Consider the following 22,190-nt stretch of genomic DNA (forward strand, 5'->3'; position numbering starts at 1 on the left):
TTTATTTGGCCTGTTGGACAAATCTCTAGAGTATAGCAAAAATAAATTGATCCTTTTGGGAAAGTGGTATCCATTTATGTATGGTATTAGATCCTAGTTGGGTCAGTCCCTGGCCCTTAGATGTTGTCGGACTGCAATTCAAACATGTCCTAGATAGCACTGATAATTGTAAGAAGTTATAGAAGTTGCAATTCATGAACACTGAAATGCCAGAATTTTCATATCCCTGATGAGAAATCCCTGTTTTTTTTTACCTTTGCCTTCATTTTGGTTTTCTGGCACACTGCTTCTTACAGTGTTGGGCTTTATTTTGTTTTTTTGAAAGTGATATTGACATTGGATGGTTGTATATTATGGCTATCAATTTATTGAATTACAGTTTTACTGTTCTGAGTTTATTTGAGTTTCTGTTTTGATGAGTGATGTATGCTATAAATTCCATGTGAAATTAGGGGAGCACATACCCACCCACTAGCATAGCTGTGCTGGATTTAAGCAGGCAGAAGTCAGGAGTGGGCAGCTTCCACAGGGATTGGAGCCACTTTTCAGGTTGAGCAAGTGTTCAAGTGCTTCCCACCAAATTAATATGGCCTAAGGGAAAGGGACAGTAGTTAACATTTGTGTGTGTGTGTATTTGTGTATGAAAATTTTTTTATATTTTTATATATCTCATCAGTAACATATCTTTTTAAACAATTACAATTACAATACAATTTATTGAGTAGCCCAAGGGCCGTTTCAAAATACTAGTAACATAATAAAAAGCAGTATCACACAGCTATATATAAAATGTAAATACAGTGCACTAGGTGCAATAAACCTCCATACAATATGAATACATATGCATAACCTAAGCGTGCACCAGAACCAGAACATGCACTACTTGTCTACAGCTTATGTATATCTAAAGGATATACAATATGATTTACTAGGATATACTAGTAAACAGATAAAATAAAATAGTTAACAATTAAACAATAGTATGTAAGATAGTTACCATAGGGAATAAAACAGAATTAAAATTGGAATTGAAATGGGAGGCAAAAGTAACATAAAATATCCGTCGACATACATCAAATCTGTTCATCCCCCTTACAATTAACACCAATCATTCCAACATATCTAGATCTCAACAGCGATGCTTTATGAAGGAACCGAGCTGTAGCAATAGAGATTTTTGAATCTTTACCACTCATAAAGTATGATGTTCTGATGTGGGTCTCCCAGTATATTGTTCGTTTAATATAGGGATGAAGATATTGATCCCTTTCTGCTTGGTACAAATTACAACTAAACAAAATGTGTGCTAGATCCTCAATTTCATGATCCCCACAAATACAAATTCGTTCGTTATAAGCAGCAGCCTGGCCCACAGCTGAGGAGGAGGGAGAGAGAGAGAGACGCTGGGAGGAAAGTATAAAACCCCCCTCCCCACTGCAAACTTTACCTGCAGCAGCAGCAGCAGCAGCCTGGCCCACAGCTGAGGAGGAGGGAGAGAGAGAGAGAGACGCTGGGAGGAAAGTATCTTTTTAAACAAAATTATCTTCATTTACTAACAAATACTACCACCATCCAATCATACCTGGATATTTAGTACTTGAAGAGATTAGTGTTATTATTAACAAATAAAACCTATCCACTCATTCTTGATTTATTTAATTATTTATTCAATTTATATCCCTTTTTTCTCCCAGCACAGGACCTAAGGAGGCTGGCAATATCAGTAAAACTAAGTATAGCCAAAAACTTAATCATAAAAAAATTCAAAAACAAATGAGCAATCCTATTTAAAATACTAAAAAACTCCCAAACAAATCCAATTCAAAAACACGTAAAACAGAGTAAAGAAAAAGTACAGTACATGTAGTTTGTTTTGAGTCATTCTTGTAAAATTTTGTCCTTGGCTTCAAGAAGCCTAGGCTTTTATATCCAATAATGAAAGATATTGGTTATATATGTTTCTAGTTCTGCGTTCTACTGACTAGTATACATACATACATACATATATACAAGCACAGTGGCAGTGGGCATTTTCTGTGTCTCTTTCTGCACATTTCAAATCATTCTTTTCATGGCAAAGTAATGTAGATGCATAAAAAACAATTTGATGTTAATAAACTCCTTGAATCAATTAACAAATATTGATCAACAATTTTAGTACGCTGAGTACCAACAGATTTATGTCAAGTTTTCTACGTCAGCAATGTTTGTGTGTTTTGTAGGGAAAAGAAAGAATGTTTAGGAAGGTGAAATATTAATTATAACTGGAAAGTAGATTGATCATGTAATTTGTATTTATTTACATTTTTTCAGGTCTCTTTCTCTCTCTTCTTTGTTAAATCACACCATAACGTGGAATTTGGTAGCTGCCTATTCATTAGACAATTTAGAAATGCAAGAATAAAATCATTGGAGTGATTAAACATAGGAAGGAATATCCAAACGTATTTAAATCTTACTTGATTTCTGCATATTGAAACAAGTTATTTTAAACCTGGATACCAAATAACATATGAAACAAGAAAACATTAGTATTTTAGGAAAATACTCAGGCTTTTGCAAATTTCCAAGCTTGAATGGTGGTGGAAAAGAATTCAGTATGGAGGAACTCTATTACTGGTGATAATGCCTTCCTATGCACGTACACTTCCTTGAAATTATGAGAAACAAAGGCCCTTTCCTCATGGGCGTAAAGTACGTCCCCAGGATGTACTAGGTTTAGGAAAAGGCATGCTTTACGCACGCCCCTAACCCTAGTACGTCCTGGGGACGTACAAAATGGTGGCACCCGTTCTACATGGGCACCGCCATCTTGACATAGCGGACGCTTCCTGCCCCCTTCCAATAACTTTTCCTTTAGTCTCCAAATTTCCAGCATTGCAAAGAGTAAAACATTGTAGTTTACACCTAGAACTCTTTTATTTGCTGTATTTGCATTCCATTGCTAATTCTTCCTGGCCCTCTGCTTTGGGTGGCTTGGGTACTTCTAAATACCCAATTGAAGTTTTAAGTTATTACAATGCTAAAAATTTGGAAATGAAAAAATAAAAATAAAAAAAAAGAAAGAAACCATGCAGGGGGAGAATTCTTATTTTGGGGGGCAGTACCAATAGTTGCCAATAGTTACATTTCTGTGCCTGTTTCTGCCAACAGACACATACTTTTAAAAAAATCAGGCAGGCTTTTAGCATCTATCTTTATGCTAAATAAATATATGTATACATACTTTATTCACTTGCATACTGAAATAGTGTTTATGGTCTTTTTACCCTTCTTGCCATGGAAACAGATGTGTTATACTGCCTATAGGACTGGAGTTTCCACTTCTTATCTGTGTCACACAGCAGTGTTCATACAACTCTTACAAGTAAATTAGCCTTTATATGTATACTATATATTCATTGATGATATACAAAATAGGTAGAAATCTGAACTAGTTTCAAAGGCATAAGTGGATTGTTAATGGGAATTTCCTTTGCTAATCTTTTCATTGAGACATCAGGCTTTATAGCAAAGCTTTGTTTTGGTAAGTCTTATTTTGGGAAGGAGGATATTATGATCAAACTAAGGTATTTGTCGGGGGGGGGGGGGGGTTGTTAGAAATTAAAAAAAACCCTGCATACATCTTATTCAAACAGCTCTCTGTGTTACATTATCATCAGTCTGTGAATTTGATCACTAAAAGTAGTCACATTTCATGAATGCACATAAATTCCAATCCCCAACATTAATCTGGTTTTGCAATTAGATTTTATTTTGGAGGGTAAAGGCTAATTCTTCTCTTTTTCCATTTTACTTTAAGATCCAGACTTCAAAGATCTTGGTGTTTTGAAACCATTGCCAGGTTGGTATGTTCAATGTTCCACAACACTGAGCAGTATATCTCTTTTTTCCATATTTTATCTTATTGCTTGGGTGTGATCTTTTGATTTTGTTGTGTTGCTGTTTCTCAGTTTGTGAGTTTGAGATGGGAGGATCTGAAGGAATTGTGGAATCTGTGCAAATTGGAAAAGAAGGGAAAGCTTCTGATACTGAGGCAGTAGATTGTAAATGGTATATCCGAGCACCGCCACGATCCAAGGTCAGTCCTGTTCCATTCTCTGATTTGGGGACTTAATTTAAGAAAGTGACTTTACTAATACTGCATTTATTACTTTGTACAAGGATGCTTTACTTAATAAGGTTTGCAATGCTGAACCTGTAAACTATTATTTTCCTTTCTCTGAGGTGAAAGCAATTTATCACTGCACAAAGTAACCTTCACTTGCTATAAATAATGTTTGGGGCTGCATAATAGGTAGGTCATTTTGAGCTACAGGGAATTTTTAGACTGGGGCATTTCTAGAGTATAGTACAACAAATGCAAAATAGTTGTAGATTCTTGCAAGGAATTCAAATATAAGTTTGTCAAGATACATTTCTATTGTGGGAATGCCACATTTTCCCCAAGCAATAACAATAACAACAGGGACAATGATTGTATTATTATTGCATTTGAATCTACTAGGTGACCTTAGCCAAGTAGCACTCTCAGCCTAAGAGAAAGGCTACTACAAATTTTCTCTGAATAAATCTGGTCATGAAAAGCATATGATAGGGTCACTATAAGTTGGAGATGATTGAAGGTAAACCATTATGACCATGACAACAATCCAAATAATCACCACCACTACAATCCTAATATTTACATGTAAAAGGTAAAACGGTAAAGGTTCCTCCTTTGACAAGGTTGTCTAATTGGGTCTGGGGATGGTGCTCATCATTAGCTGAGGGAGCCAGCATTGTCAAATAAGACTCCGTGTCATGTGGCCAGCCTGACTGCACAGAATGCTGTTAGCTTCCCACCAAAGTGGTACCTATTTATCTACTTGAACTTTCACATGCTTTTGACCTGCTAATTTGGCAGAAGCTGGGACTAGTGACTGGAGCTCATCTGGTCACACAGCACTTGGGTCTCAAACTGCTGACTTCATGATAGTCAGAATCAGCATCTTAACCACTGAGCCACCAGATCCCATGTAACTTTGCAGATATAAAATCTTCCCCTATCAGAGATAGGATTGTGTGTGGCAAACTGGAACTTGCCTTGATGGAGGGATTATTAAGAGAAATAGATCTCATTCAGGATAAATCTCAAGATTGCAAAACTATGAATTATCTAACAAGTAAAGGACAAATACAGAACAAATACATAAGGTATTTGCTGAGGAACAAGAATCTGACAGATCACCTGCAACCATAAACAGGATAAATCAGTGAATGTTTTGTAGGAGGCTACATGAAAGGAGAAAGGACAAATGTCCAGCTTATGGAAAGTAAAGCAAAGAATGTGGGGAAAAGAAACACTTTTGCAGGATAAAGTCATAGGCCAGCAGAGAAAAACCAATTCAGGCAGAGATGAGGGATCAGGACATTATAGATGGGGAGGGTACTTAGTGTAGGCATGGTAGCTGAACATCTGCACAGGACATGAACAATAAAAAGTGAAAATAACAACATATCCATTTTTGCAACAATGATATCAGAGCAAAAGCATATAAAATTTCAGGTGAATTGTGAAACCTCATGTAATGTCCTACCTGTGCTTCTATTGCATAGCAGCATCCAAATTACACACACACACACACACACACACACACACACACACACACACATTTTGTGTGGTTAATGTATAACTAAACTACCGAGAGATCACTGGAAAGTGATAGCCATTTGTTAACAAACCAATGCAATGGGGAAAGAGTAATGCTTGGAATTTACTACTGGGCAGCCTTGCAGCACAGGTCATGGATTTAATTGTAGCAGAGTACCACAATATCTTCCACACTGCAGAAGGTCAAGAACAGTAATTAGGTTCCTACCCACCATACAAGAAGGAAATGGTAGGGCCACTACATGGAGAAGATGGCAAAATGCTAACAGGGGACAGAGAAAAGGCAGAATTATTCAACACCTTCTTTGCCTCAGTGTTCTCAGAAAAGGAAAGGGGTGCTCAACCTGAGGATAATGGAGCAGAGGACAGAATAGGGGAATTTCAGCACAGAGTAAGTAAAGAGATAGTATAGGAATATCTTGTTAATCTAAATGAATTTAAGTCTCCAGGACCAGATGAACTACATCTGAGGGTATTAAAAGAGCTGGCAAATGTAATATCGGAGCCATTGGCAATAATCTTTGAGAACTCCTGGAGAACAGGAGAAGTCCCAGCAGACTGGAGGAGGTCAAATGTCCCCATCTTCAAAAAGGGAAGAAAAAGAGGATCCCAACAATTATCGTCCAGTTAGTCTGACATCTATACCAGGAATGATTCCAGAGCAGATCATTAAACAGAGAGTCTGTGAACATTTAGAAGGCAATTCCATAATCACAAAAAGTCAACATGAGTTTCAGAGAAACAAATCATGCCAGACAAATCTGATCTCTTTCTTTGATAAAATTACCAGCTGGGTAGATGATGGGAATGCTGTGGATATAGTATATCTTGATTTCAGTAAGGCCTTTGACAAGGTCTCCCATTAGATTCTTGCAAACAAGCTTGCAAAATGTGAGCTAGACAAGGTAACTGTTACATGGATTTGTAATTGGTTGACTGGCCGAACCCAAAGGGTGCTCAACAACGGCTCCTTTTCATTCTGGAGAGTGACCAGTGGGGTCCCACAGGGCTCTGTCCTGGGCCTAGTGTTATTCAACATTTTTATCAATGACTTGGATGACAGAATTGGGGGCATACTCATCAAATTTGCAAAGACACCAAATTAGGAGGAATAGCTAATACTCCAGAGGACAGGATCAAAATTCAAAATGACCTGAATGGACTAGAAAGCTGAGCCAAAGCTAACAAAAGGAAATTCAAAAAAGGAGAAATGTAAGTTACTGCACTTAGGGCGGAAAAATGAAATGAACAGATATATGATGGATGACACCTGGCTTAAGGAGACTATGTGTGAAAGGGATCTGGGAGTTTAAGTAAACCACATGATGAATATGAGTCAACAGTGTGATGCGGCAGCTAACAAGGCCAATGAGATCTTACTGAAGTATCTTACGTTAGATATTATTAATGTTAAAGGGACAAAAGACCAGACCCAGAGAAAGTGAGACTCACTGTAGAATGCCCTGGTCACAGTATGCAAGACGAGTCCAGTGCTTATTAGGATGGTTAACTATTTTCCAAATTCTGTGCACACTTGTTTGATGATTGTGAGCTACATGTCACACAATGATGGAAATGAGAACAAACTCAAGAAACCCAAGAAAGCACATTTCAAAAAATTAAAGAATCCATTAGATATTATCCAACATTAAAGTACTATACCCCACCTGAGCAACTCGTACTACAGTGTGAGGCTTCAGTATTGATCTCGATACAGCATAGATGCAAAATGAGAAGTCAATACCTTTTGCTAATAGAGTGCTGATCAAAATGGAAGAAAGTGTACATGTATAGAAAAGGAATTGCCAGCAGTACTGTTTGAACATTATTGTGGTTCCATCAGTTCATCTTTGGACCTGGAATAGATATCCAATCAAAGTATAAACCGTTGGAGATCACAATTAAGAAATTTTTGTTGAATTCTTCAAAAGGGCAAAATAGATGGGAAGGGAAAAGTGGCTTGAAGCTGCCTTTTCTGAAGCCACATTGAAACCCTACCAACCGCACTGCCTGCGGCTGGAATATGCATGTCATGGCCACACAGCACGGCTTGAAGCTGTGCTGCTGGGTACATTTTTTTTACAGTTCCCCCGCACCATCCCTCACACCTTCACAGGAGCAAACTGCCATCAACTGTCATCCCATTGGATGGCTTTCCCTTGAATCTGCACACATTCACATGTGCAGCACTTCACTGGGACAGGGCATCGGAGCAGAGATGTGCCCATGCAGATGCTGGCAAGGTGCAGTCATGCCCCCCTTCACCCCATGTGCTTTGACTTTTTGTTTTGTGTATGTACCCTCACTGCTTGGGTACGGCAATGAGGCGCACCCTTTTAGAGCCTTCCTGGAGTTGGTGCATTTATACGTACATGCAAATTAACCACCAAATTAACATTTCTTTCTGTTCTCAAATTTCTAGCAGTAATTCTAAACTTCAGTTGAGTTAGAATGCAGTTTGGGCATCCAAAGAAATGAGACTGGCAAAGTTACCAAGGGAATGCAAACACAAGAGTTCTAAGTGTGAATAGTCTTCAATATTTTACTGTGCTAGAAATTTGGGGACTGAAGGAAAATTCATTTGGGGGACAGAATCTTTATTGGAAGGGAAATATCCCCATTTTGCTTCCTCGAGTTACACTCCTTTCCTAGAGTTAAATGAGTCTGTCAGTCTACATGGTGGAACATCTGTTCATTATCAACATAGCATCAAATCTAGCTTTAGGAAAGTACTTTTGCAGCAATACCATTCACATATCTCAGAATCTATTAAGGCAGAGTCTCAGATTCACAACATTATTTCTGTTCAACCTGTTATTTATTTGTAGAACTTATCTATGTCCTGTCAGCAATAACACACAACAGAAAAAAAAGATCCTCAAAACATTAAATAAACAAATGAAACATGGGGACACAGACTAAAGTAACTTCTTTGGAATAGTTTTTAAACTGTAAAACATCCAGAGCAGTCACCCCTGATTTTTAAGGACTAAAACTACAGGTTTAAGTTAATGTAATGCTAGAAAAATGGGCATGGAAGAATAATTTCCTTTTGGGGGTGGGGGGCAGCATTCTTATTTTTGAAGAGCAATACCTTCACATTAAACCTCCTTTAGTGGCACTTCTAAAAGGTATGTGAAACAATGCAGTTTTAGCTGCCTCCTGATTTCCCTTGGAATGGAGATCCACGTTTTGGGTGCTAATCTGGAGAAAGCAGTGCTATATGTACTCACCTATCCAGACTTGAAGGTAGTGGAACATGAAACAGACTTACATAGGAGAAGGTGGCCTTTTGGAATAAAATTGGAAGTCAATCCAGTTCTAGCAAGACTGATGACATGGTTTATACACAGCCTACAGCAATCTAGCCCCCAGATTTTGTATTAGTGGTTACTAGTTATATACTAGCAAGATTATTTTTGTGCAAATTATATGTGGATTTGCTGTGGTGGTATTCTATCTATCTACTGTAGAATGGTTTGTTGGTATTATAGAAAGGTTAGCATTAATACAATTTTAGGAACTTGTCCTACTTTATTTCTTTTTATGATTGAATTTTCTCACATATAGATTATTTTAATTTTATTAAAGAGGCCATTAAGGAAGTATGGCTATTGGGAGTCAGCTTTTGCTTGTTCATGTGTAAATGGTGAAAATGGAGCCAAAATCCACAACAGAACCTTTTTATAGCACTATAAGAGGTCAGAATTCCAGAATTCCAAGTACTGACTGCATAATTGTAAGAAGTTTCCTATCTGTGCTCATGCAAGAATATATTTCTTTCTAAGTATAAAAAGTCTATCTGTTTGTTCTGTACCTGGAAACATTACTGTGTTTTACACAGTAAATAATGTATTTATACCCCTGTGTTTCTGTGCCTGGAAGATTACATTAAAGTGGTGTTAAATACCTTTTCTGTGTTTTTTTTCTTTTCTTTTTCTTCAGTGTTGAGACAAATGTCTCCCATTTGGTGTCTCTAATGCAGGTTTATATGTTTGTCTTTCATTTCTATTGTCTGAACATATTTTATTTCTATGTTTTCCTCTCTCATACTTGTGCTAAACTTCTTTTGAGACAGAGAAACTATCCCCCCCCCCCCCGCTTTCTCACCTTGTTTATGCCCACACGTTTCTTTATTCCATGGATATTTATTAAGATAGAATCCTGGCCTTCCTTTCCAAAGCTAGGCCTTTGAAGAAATGTGCGTCATTCTGCTGTCAGTCTGGCCCCTTGTTTTTTGTTTAATTTTGTGTTTGTGAATTATTGAAATATGGAGGGGTATATAGATTCATTCATTCATAGTTAAAATATTTAAAGATCCATAGCGGCAAGGGTAAAAAGAGAAAGCCACCCTAGATCCCTCACAGGGATAAATGTGGGATATAAATAGAAGGACAAAAGGATAGAAAGAATAAGCGAGGGACAGGCATTGTCCCTGAAATGGACTGCAATGACTGTCTTTGTTTACTATTAGCCAAGTTGTCTAGGACTGATCGGAGTAGCAGTCCAACAATATACCTTCCTCATCCCTATATACTGAAAACATATGAAGTTTAATGATGGAAAATCAGAAGTAAAGCCTAACAAAGCAAAACTGAAGAAAATGTAAGGATTTCACCTTACTATAGGAGGGAATCGTGTGCAATCCTGCTTTAATTTTTGTTGCACAAGTTTCAACTAGGTTTGACTTGTGAAGAGTTTCCAGAAAGTGTTGCCTTTTGTGAGAAGGCCTTATAGGTGATTATTAACAGGGAAAGAATGAACACTACAGGGAATGAAACACTAAAATTGTTCACAGCTAGAACTCTTCTACATTCAGCCCTCCATATCCACAAATTCTTTATCCATAGATTCAACCATTCAATATTGAAAATATTCTTAAAATATATACATTCTAAAAAGCAAACCTTGATTTTGCAATTTTATATAAAGGTATCATTTCACTACATCATTGTATTTAATGGGAATTGAGCATCCACAGATTTTGGTGTTGATTGGGGATCTTGGAACCAAACTTCAGCAGATACCAAGGGCCCACTGTATTTCCTGTGTTCATAATTACTTTGTCACTTTGCCTGCCTTTTTTCTTGAATGCCTAAACTCTGTTTGAATTGTTTAACTAAAAGTTTAAGTTAATGCAATGCTAGAAATTTGAGCATGGAAGGATAATTTCCTTTGGGGGGGGCAGAATTCTTATTTTTGAAGGGCAATGCCTTCACTTTGCACCCCCTTTAGCTGCACTTCTGTAAGGCATGTGAAACATGCCTTCCTTACTCCAAAAATTTGCCAGTAGCCCTTTGTGACAACACCTGTAACCCATGCCAGTTACATAGATTCCTTATTCAGGTGTTATTTCAAAACACACAGAAAAAGCAGGGTAAGAAGATGCAAACTGTGCAAGCTCTGGCCCATATCATGTTTTTCCAAGCCGTTATTTCCAGCCTTTGTACAATAAATGCAAAGAGAAATTCTAAGTATATCCAGTTGAATACATTTAAAAGCCTTCTTAAAATCGGGAATCCTGAGTCAGCACCTGGAGACTTTGAAGCACATTCAGCTGAAAGGTCCTAGAAATTATCCCCTTTCAGGCTTTATACCTGATGTGTGAGGTCTGGGGGAAGGGATAGAATGGGTAGCATTGAAATTTGCAATACATTGGGAGTAATCTAGTGCATGTGGCCCAATGCTTTTGGAGTAACATCTGAATATGGTTAAGATTATGCTGAAATATTTGTTTTTACAAATAGGGGAAACAAATGAAAAAGGACAAGGTTCCTGTGAATTTAATAATGAGGCATTATTTTAATCAGGTGTCTTATAGGCATCTGTTCAAGATCCAGGAGCCTAGTTATTTCCCACTCTTTGACTTGGCCACACTTTTTCTAAGGGCTAGATTATGTTCTACATAGCAGGAAGTCTTAAGAGTTCATTTTTTTAAATAAATAAAACAAAACCCTAAAGCACACATGGGCTTGTTTGGACTGGGGTCATGGCACATGAATGGCAGAAGTATAAAACAGCTCCCTCATCTTGTTTTTCCCCCTCTAAAAATGATCTTCCTACACAAGGATGTAGAGAAAACTATTGCCACCACTGGGGATTTTAAAATAACCCCCTCCTCATCCATCTACATATAATCCCACTACATATTTGCGGCCACTTTAGAGCAAGAAAGGAGAATTGTGCTTGCTACATGCTGATGTCAATATGTAGTTTAATTATGACTAATTTCTAAAGTATTTCCCATCGTATTAATTAACCCTGAGGGAAATTCCACTGGATCTACTGAAACAAAGTGTAACACATTTGATATTGGTGTTGCTGTTATTTGCTGTTAGATCAACTTCAATTTATGGCAAACAAAACAAAACCCTTCAAGAGCCATGTTAATCAGTTGCCCTGTTCAGGTCTTGTAAACGCAGGGCATTGGCTTCCTTGATTGAATAAATGCACATTTATAAAATTGGTATTATATTGGTATAATAACAGGTAAGCAAACCTATTCCTAGTAGACTTTAGCTTCTGCTACACACATGAAAGACAGAAAACAATATACAGGATTAAGAATCCACAGCTTTATTTAGTATGCTAGAATCTGCAATGAACAACAACTTATTAGCCCACTGGGGTGGACTTCCTGCAAATCTGGGGAATGGTCTGGGAGGACCTGCTGTGGATTGGTGGTTTCATGTTGGCTCCTAGTGCTAAATCAAATCAATCCATATCTTTCTGCTTACCTCAAAGGTATGTTGTGGAACAACTGAACATGTCTGCTGGAAAGCTTTAGCTGTGATAAAGTCATTATCCACTCCAGCTGCTGTGAACCTAAGCTGACTGTAACTGTTACGATCAGTTTAGGTCCATGGTCCACGATTAAGATCACTCAGGTATTCATAAGGAAAATCTGTTTTGTTTTGCTTTTCAGACTCCCTGCTTTCAATGTGCCTATCAGTTGTAACCATAATGCAGGGATCATAATGCTATGATCATTGCGGAATAGCGGTCTATACATAAAAAACATATTATGAACTGGTGGTCTCCAGATTTTGATAACATAATTTTTCATCTAATGGCCATTTTGATTGGGGCTGATGGAAACTGGAGTCCAGAAACATCTAGAGGGCCACAGGTTCACCAACCTTGCTATGGTGAGTCAAATTATTTCTTCCAATAAGGAATAGGAAAGGGTAAAGTGTTTCCCCATTGTAATTGGACTACTCACTCATATGGGTGACCGGCTAATCCTTTACTGTTAGGTCTTAGTCGGTGCTACTCCACTAAGAGAGAGGAGGACGAGGAGGAGATGGTGACACTCCCTTATTAGATCAGACACCCATATTGGTTTAAATTGTTGTTGAATGGGCAATGGGTTATACTTTTTTTTCTCTATGAAGAATGAATGGGACATGCTCTCCCTTGTACATAGTCCATAGCTGAAGTAACACCCTTTTTGGTAAAATAAAATAGCCCACTGTGCTTTTAGTTTTGTCTAAGATCATGATTTGTGGTTTAATGTCAGTACATTAGGCTATCCCATTTTTAACTATCACTTAAAATTCTAGAATAAGTATATAAACTGTGAAGTGCATCTTCAAGTACTATAACATTAAAATGTTTTATATCTGTTTACTTCCGGATAATTTACATTTTAGGTGTTCTAATACCATAAAAATATTTTATACTTTTACTCGCAGATTCCAATATGAATTTGCGAGGTTACAAAAATGATAAGCGATTTATAGCTGTTTCACATTTAGCTGGCACTTTCTCAACATTTGTAAGGGATGAATAAATTAGTTTTTACTGGTTTGTTTTACTTTCCGGTGAGTTCAGTCATAAGGCCATTCCATCTTGTTTCCACTTGTGTTTGTGGCAGAAATACAAACTTTAAATAGATATTTAAATATATTTCTATTGAAAATATAAATTTTGTTTTTGTTTTTTTAAAAAAAAATCTTAAATGCATTTTAAGGGAGATAGAAACTGTGTCTGAATATTTGAGCAATGGAAGAACTTCTGATCTGGAGATTAATCCAAGGACTCATGGATTGGATTAGTTCAGTTCTTTACTCCTAAATAAGATCACATTGCTTCTGGAAACTGTTTCTGCCACTGCTGTCAAGATGTAGGTTTTCAGCGACAGAATGGATAGGAAGTAGACCAATATAATAATGCAATATTATAGACTATCTATAGCTTAGCACTTGGGTGCACCAGCAGAAAGTTTCTAAAAGCTTCAGGTGGTGGCTGCATGGGGCAGAATACTCCAGAAGCAGTTGGACTACTGTTGAAGCGTGCATCCTCCTGTGCCACCTGACACTGCCACTGCTAGGGAAAATTTCTCACTCTGAAGACAGAACAAGGTGCCCAGTGCTGTTTATATGATGGGGCACCTTGTTCTGACCTCTAGTGGGTGAGTCTCACCAGCAGTGGTGGTGCCAAGTAGCACAGTGAGATGCATTCTAAACAGCTGCCAGCATCACAACAGAGGGGTCCAGATCTCTGGAAGCTCTGGAGCAAAGTCTTAGCTTAAAATTTTTTTTAAAGGGATTTACATCTTGGTTTCAGTGCTGAACTGGCCTGATGTCATCTGGACAGTTCACAGCAGAACTGGGGATTGGGCTGGGCATCATCCCAACTCATCACCATGGGAAGAATGTTGTATTTGGCCCCTGCAGACAGGACACATGTTGAGAGTAAGTTTTCAGTGTCAGATTTATCATGATTCCAGGAAATAATTTTTCCCAACCAATATATGGTAGAGGAAAGAGGGCAAAAATATGAGGGGCTTTGCAAGAATATAAGCTGAGCATTTGATGGTTTTCTGACTTACCCCATTAATCTTCTTGTCAGAGCAAACCTTCAATGTCTGATGAAAAAGAATTCATCAAAAGTGATTCACTATAAAGAGATTATGATCTGACTTTTACTGAAGTTATATGTTATTCACAGTTTGCAGTATTTTTTTCTCTTAATGTATGCAGCCAGAGCTTTCTATTGTGCTCAAATTAAAATGTGTGTGTGGGGAGGGGGGCGGGGGGGGGATAGTTCAATTCAGCCTGCCTTGCTTTTTCATTACTATGATGAGAATACAAGCCTTAAAGGTGACAAGACAATCATTTAAACCATAATGCGATCAGGGGCTATAAATTATATATGCCACAGCTATAGTGAAGTTTTATTGCTTTTGTTGCTAATGGCACTGGCATATTGCAGTGGCATACCAAAACTCAAGCATTACCAGCATTCAGCTCCAGCAGTTGTCATTTGTTTTAGTCAAAATGACATGAACTGATGATTTGAAAGAGAGGCTTTCACGGGGATTTTTAGACAGAAGACTGAAAACATAATATGCAGTTATCCTGTCCTTTCTGTTGCACTATTATTATTATTTTTATAAGATAGCACTTGTAATGCAAAATATACAAATGTGGGTTTACAAAACAGTTGGGTGTGTCATCTTGCTCCCTTTGAAGTAAGAGAAAGACAAGCCAAAGTCTTTGTGGGAATAAGCAAACAAGCAGCAGTTCTGTAAAGGAAAGGAGGCAGCACAGTTACATACCATTGCCTGGAGGGAGTAGTTTCCGCTGGAAATGCAACTGGAAAATTAGAAGACATGTTTATTAATGTATACTTTGCAACTTAGCCAATGTGTTGGGAAAGGTCTCTTTAACACATTTCTCCCTTCTAATACCCACTTGATCATTCCCTCTGGGTATGCAAGCCTTTCACATACAACTATGGTAGAGGCTAGGGGAGAATTTTCTTTTTGAAACTGCAAGAAGCAGTAGAGATATAGACAGGTAGCACTGAGAATTGTACAGTTATTTTTTAATGGACATTTTTAAAAAATTTTTTTTCATTGATATGACATAACTACTTACTTTTAAAAAAACAGTTTTGTCACAAGTTAAAATATTAAAAAAATTATTGGAACACAAGCTACAGTTGTCTTTAAAATGTCATAAAACTGTTGGCCTGCTTACTGCAATACACCAACATGGCTATACCTCTAATCATTGAAATAAATCAGATTTAAAAAAATCACACCCAGGAACCTTGGAGATGTTTTAAATTGGGGAGAGCACAATGTTGGCAGGGAGGTCATCATTAAAATTACCTATTCATTTTTTAAAATTACCTACTCACAGATACATTTTTAAAAGCAAAATAATTAAAACAAAGAAAGTACTGCATTAAAATAACAATCACCACCAGCTGAAGTAAGAATAAATGCAGCTACCATAAAGCAGTGGCAAAATAATAAATAAAATATTTGCAAAACTAGTTATTAAAAATTCAGCCAATTTATCAATACAAAGGTACCTATAGGGTAAATACAAAGGTACTTATAGGGTTTCTATAAGGTCTCCTATTACATACCTCCCTCTACTACTTTATTTTAAATGCAAAGTCTGTGCACTTATGTTAAAAAATATACAGGACTGCACACATCATACATTCAAAAGAAAATTCAAAACCATGTATAATCCTTTCTTATTTCTCAGAGGGCTCAACTAAAATAACAGTCTTAATAATTTGTGTGTGAATGTATGTCTGATCATTTAATACATTTATGATTGCTAATTCCTTAAGGGGCTCAGCCACATAGAAGTCCAGTTGGTCCAAAATGTCTGATCATTTTGGGATGGAGGCTTAGCCCTCCCGTTAGACTTGAGAAGGTTTGAGCCCCTTCTACGCCCTTACCATGTTCTAAGGTCCGCAGCTGTTTCAGATCAGTTGATTAATGGTAGAATCTTGCCATGATTTACCTAATGTTAAATTTGGCCTTCAAGTGAAGAAAAAATGTAGTTAGCAGGTAGATTAAGTGAGGTATGGAGAGTTCATATTTATGTTTGTTTCTGGAAACTCCACAGGAATAGTAGACTCTCTTATGGTAAGAGATTATTGCCATTGTGCATGAAAACTCCTCCATATAATTTTTGTATGTTGTAAATGTTTGAAGAGTCAAGAGATTTGTATAAGGTATGCTTCCCTGTTATTGGTGGAATGCCAGTAATTCTTGCAGAGAATATTAGTGCACAACTAGAAATGTCCCTTTAAAAGTGAAAGAATGGACTCTAAGAGTATGTTTCATGTATAACTCTGGAGATAATGTGGAAGAAGAAGCAGAGTTTCAACAAGTTCAACACTTTATTACCACACATTTTGTGAAGAGACTATTTTGAGGGAATCACATTACAAGGAATTTATACAGGGGTATGAGGAGTACTCACCTGTTATAAGGAGAGTGAAATGGACTTAGTGGCACTCAGGTCTTTCTTAGAAGCACTGTACATATGTGGAATTTAGTGACCTCTCACTGATCCCACTATGTTTATGGGCAGAATGTCACTTCTTCTTTCATACAAGAGGTACAAGTCATGGGCAAAGGTCCCATTCCTTTTTCTGCTCCTAATTAGTTTCATCAGCACTTGCCCTTCATTAGTACAGTATGGGTTAGATACTTGTTGGTTTAAGAGTCAGCATTGTGATTTGAGCATTGTGTATGACTCTGGGAACCCACTGGGTAACCTTAGGCAAGCCACATACTCTCACCCACAGAAAACCCTGTCATATGGTTGCCTTAAGGTTGCCATTAGTTGGGACCCCCCCATGATGGTTTGCTTTAGGGTCACCACAAATAAGAAATGACTTGAAGGCACACAACAAAATGTATTGGTTTGAGAGGCTTACATGTGTTTTTCAAAAACTCCATGCCTATATGAATGTAATGTAAACTGAATGTAATTATATTCTTGATGTACACCGCTTTGATCATTGGAAAAGCGGTATATAAATAAAGTATTATTATTATTATTATTATTATTATTATTATTATTATTATATTGGCCATTGGGTGGAAGGCATCCTCACCACTACCTACATCATATTGTAAGATGGGTTTTCTTATGATAGTGTTGGTGCTGTTCATTCATACAGTCTGTGGACTTGCCATCTGTGGATTAGAGCATCTGTGGATGACAAGCCCATGGGGGGGGGGGAGCAGAGGAGGAGGAGGCAGGGAAGATGAGAAAGAGGGAGGAGGAGGGAGGTGACAGCAGATGCAGCAGAGCAAAGAGGAGGAAGAGGGAGGCAGTAGTGGCAGGGCAAAAAAGAGGAAGAAGCCGCAGAGGGGAAGGAGAATGAGAAGTAAGAGGAAGAGGGTAAAGGAAGCAGGAGGAGGAAGCTAGAGCTGGGAGAAGGAAGAAGCCATGGAGGAGGAAAAGGTCGGAGGAGGTGGGAGGAAGCTGCAGAGGAGGAAGAAGGAATGGGAGGGAGCGGCAGCGGTGGCAGCCCCTTGCCACCTGCTGCCTCAAGTGAAAGCAGGGAGGAAGGGAGGATGCATGAGGTCAACTTCCATTATGCCCAATGTTGTTGTGACCACATGGCCATACCATCATTGAGGATAATGGGACCTGAGGATCCATGGATTTTGGTATCCGTGGGATGTGTGTGTGTCTGGAACACATGCCCCAAGGATACTGAGGGGCCACAGTAGTTGTAATGTGCAATTTATGTGTGCAAGTCCTGACTTTTGTTTTGGTACATTGAGACATCTTCTTAGATGAAGGAAGATTTCTTTACATCTGCTTTCCTACAGTTATTTGCCTATAGGAAGTTCATAAAGAACATTGTGGAAGGCACATGAGATTTCGTATATAAAGCCACGGTTCTGATATGGAGATAATACAGGTAGAATCTCTTGATGACTGAAATGTATGAGCTGGGATAATATACTGTTAGCAATGTGGTTAGTTTTTGCCCTGGTGACAGAGTAGCTTACCCAGTTGACTAAGAAGGAGGGTTTCTTTCCTTGCTTCAGCCAGGTAGGGGCCTGCACTGAGAAATGGGTGGGGGGTAAGGAAAGCATATTCAAAACTATCCCCTTCTCCCCTGAAAAGTTTTGGAAAATATGTTTTTGAAGTGTTAAATAACACTGGGGTGAAGCAGATCGGCCTGAAGGTGTGACTGGAGGCTACTCCATTCCCAGTTGAGCTGGGACTACAGCAACTGGAGAGCCTGCTCCTGAAGCGGGATGCAGCCATGGTCCCAAACAGGTTGCTGGCAGGAGTGGATTAAATCCATTCCTTTTGCCAGCAGCTTCGGGCTACCTTAGGTGGCCTTGGAGCGGCTTCTGGACAGTTCAGTGGCATGCACTGTCTAAATGCTACACTTCTGAAGTGGCTGGAGGCTGCTTTATTTGGCCAATCTGCTTTGGGCCACTGATGAGACGTCTAATGAGAATATTTCCAGTTGTGGTTGTTTTGCAGAAGACACAATATTTTCTGAACAGGAAACAGCTTTTTGTTTTGAAAGAAATAATATTTCTATTATTTTCTGCATAGAAAATGCTCTAATTGGAGACTTAGGGCCAAATTGATAGCTAGAAGGGCTTCCCTAATCTGCCTTGAAGCCATCCAAAAAAGGCGGCTTAATGATACTCCAGTGGTGTGCAGTGTGTAAAGTTTAAATGCTGCTCTTCTGGGTGTCATGAAGCTGTTCCACGTAAAGGTCAGGTGGCCTCTGGGCAGTTTCAGGACATGCGACAAACACCGCACTCTGTAGCCACTGATACGGCAATGCCAAAGGCAGTCTGTTTTGGCCTATAGTAGATTACCACACTCTTTACTGCTCTGGCTGCCTCCTGTTGCATTGTGAGGTTTGTAGTTTAGTGAGGCCTAAGAGCTCTCTGGCTGAGAATTCTAAATGACCACCTCTTAAACTGCAAATCACAGAATCAACACTGCCAATTTCTGAGGAATTCCTCGGAATCCGGGGAATTTAATTAATTTCTTTACGGGAATTTTGACTGAAAATTCTGGTAAATATTGGGGGAATTCTGGGGATTTGGGATTTTGGTAAAACATTCTGGGGAATCTCTTCAAGGCTTGTTGACAACACTGCACAGAATACAACAGGAAATCCAGAACAGTAAAAGTGGAATAGCAGTACAATAAGAGTGTGGTGTGATAATGTCCTTATTCTGTTAAAAAATTCACACATGAATGATTTGTACAGAAAATGCTGCCTTATGCACAGACAGCCCAGTGCAAGTTTCGCACAAAATGTCACAAATTGTAAATAGGCATGAAAACAATGTGGTTTTCAAAGACTTTTCAAAAACCTCCTCAGAGCAGGAAGCAAATAGCCAAAATTGTCAGAATTCCTTCAAGAATAAACTTAATGGGAGTTAATTTTTAAGACTTGTTTTTATTTAACTCCCTAGTGGAAGTTAATTTTTAATACTTATTTATGTTTGCATTTAGTTCAATAGGCAGTTTATATTTGCAGCCCCCTTTTTAATTAATTTCAACCCAATAACTCCCTCTCATCTTTTATTTTATTGGAAACATTTTTTTTCATAACTGGAGGTATGTTGGTAAATTGTAATAACTGCCAGGGAATGGCATTTCATGAAGCTTGGTTAGCAAAGATCAATAATAGGACATGTTTTTCCAGATAAGAACCAACGAACGGAGGTTCCATTTTTGCTAGCTCCAGTTTCTCACAACTCCAACACCCTTCAGCTTTATTCTTCCTCTTGAGACCATTTGCAGCAATGAATAATGAAGCAGAATCTCTTACAGGTTGCACCGGAGGAATAGTGAATACTGTTAATCAGCAAATTTATTCAGCAAGCCTCATTGGGGGAAGCAGGTAATGAATTAGCACATTGCTAGTTAATTCTGACTAATTTATTTCCAAGCTCTGGCCATCCATTTCGGGCTATTTCTGTTCAGATGTATTTCAATAAATAACTGTGAGAGGGAGACCACCCTTTATCTGTAATATAGACAAGTTTCTCAATATTTATTATTACATGCATATTGAAACATAACTGATTTCTACAAAGCTTCCCTTTGTGTTTTGGACCTAAAAGTTAAAAATAATTCATGCCTTGAATTTCAATATTTGTCCAACATCTCTGTATTAAGTCCCATAAGTTCAGAACATAAGAGACACACCTGTCTATTCACTCTCAACCAGTCAGGGCTATCTCTCCACTGTGGGCAAGAAGATCTGTGTTATGAGCAGACTGCTGTATCTATTATTGGAAATCATGTAAAAGCAAAATATAATGGCCTTGCATTTGCAAACATAACCCAAAGGAAATAAGTCACCTTTAAAAAAGTGCAATAATCATGGAGTCAAGTTTTAGGTCAACTTCCACCTGAATATTTGTGAATATCAAATATGTTAAAAGAAAATGATGTGTCATCATATGACACTGAATTAAGTAGGTTTGCCTTAAAATTTCTTTCCTGTCCCTAGTTCAGATGCCCTTGCTATCATTCAACTATCTTTATGGCAGAGGGAAAAGAAATATAAATATTTTAAACGAATATATAAAATAAATATAACAAAAATACTATAAAATTAATATTATAAATACAGTAAGAAGTAATAGTACTAATAATTACCTTAAGTGGTACAAAATTGCCAATGTTGTAATTTTATGCATGTATACATGAAAGTAAGTTTCACTGAATTAGTGGGAGTATTCCCAGTAGTTTATTTATTTATTTATTTATTTATTTATATCCTGCCTTTCTCCCAAAATGGGACCCAAGGCGGCGAACATATATAAACATAAGTTAAAATAGTACAATTAAAATCATAAATCACAGGACTGAGATGTATACACCTTTCCTCCTAGTGTACTGCTTAAATTAAATTTGACAGATTTTCAATGCAATAGTATAATTTTTGCAATATTATAACAATGTTCTGAAGTGGAAATATTCATGCACCCCTTATCAATAATGAAAAGTCTTTTTTATATTATTGGTAACTGCCATGTGAGGTATGGTTGGCTGGATGCTCCTATCAGAAAAAGGAAGAATTAAAATTTTCCCTCCCAAGTTTCTCTAGCTTCAGTCTTGACTAAATCCTCACACTTTAAAAAAATTCTCTAAGAACACTTCTGAACCTTGTTGGGTTGTTTTGTATGGAGCCAGTACTTTTTAGCAGGAAAGCACTGAGGATTCATTGAGCAGCAACCTTTGTTGGAAGATATCATTGTGTTGCAGAACAAAAAAGTCTAGGGGGAAAAAAGGAGCAATGATCATAAAATAGCAATAGTTTTATTGGAAACAAACTGGAAGAGTTGGATAAAAAATGAAAGGGATAGGTAAAATATATTCAATCCTGCAAACAGACAAAAAATGCTGTGGTCTGTGTGCAAAGCCCAAAGATAAAATCAAAAGCTTCTGAGGCAAATGAGTAAAAGAGCCGGTGTAGCCAATATGTACTAGGCTTAAGAACTATAAATCCCAGCGAATAAATCAAATATTGGAGATGTCATACATATAAAATACAACTACAACTGAGATTTTCAACACCTCCAAGGACACAAATAGGAGGGATAACATAGAAATCCCATTATAAGTGGTAAATTGATAAAATAGGACCAAACGCGTTTCGATAAAGAGTCTTCGTCAGTGGTCGGAATAGGCTAGAAAGACAAATTATAATAACAGTAATCTATCTATCTATCTATCTATCTATCTATCTATCTATCTATCTATCTATC

The 22,190-nt window shown here is 37.7% G+C and overlaps 1 protein-coding gene across 5 annotated transcripts in view; it reads left to right on the forward strand.

The window, feature by feature from the left end:
* The window catches only part of NETO1 (neuropilin and tolloid like 1), a 128,853-nt gene that overhangs the window by 75,942 nt on the left and 30,721 nt on the right, over positions 1–22,190 (forward strand). For 3 of the 5 annotated variants that reach the window (XR_006103801.1, XM_042466161.1, XM_042466165.1), the window contains exons 5-6: positions 3,803–3,844; positions 3,954–4,081. The exons of 1 other annotated variant lie outside the window; for it this stretch is intronic. Coding sequence is in view for 3 of the 4 variants with exons in the window: in XM_042466161.1 (XP_042322095.1) it covers positions 3,803–3,844; positions 3,954–4,081 (170 nt within the window). In the remaining variant the exon portion in view is untranslated. Of the gene's footprint in view, positions 1–3,802; positions 3,845–3,953; positions 4,082–12,578; positions 12,717–22,190 lie in introns of those variants that run through there. One more of the 5 variants, XM_042466162.1, reaches the window with a different exon arrangement.

Source organism: Sceloporus undulatus, chromosome 4 (assembly GCF_019175285.1).
Source record: "Sceloporus undulatus isolate JIND9_A2432 ecotype Alabama chromosome 4, SceUnd_v1.1, whole genome shotgun sequence".
Classification (NCBI taxonomy): domain Eukaryota; kingdom Metazoa; phylum Chordata; class Lepidosauria; order Squamata; family Phrynosomatidae; genus Sceloporus; species Sceloporus undulatus.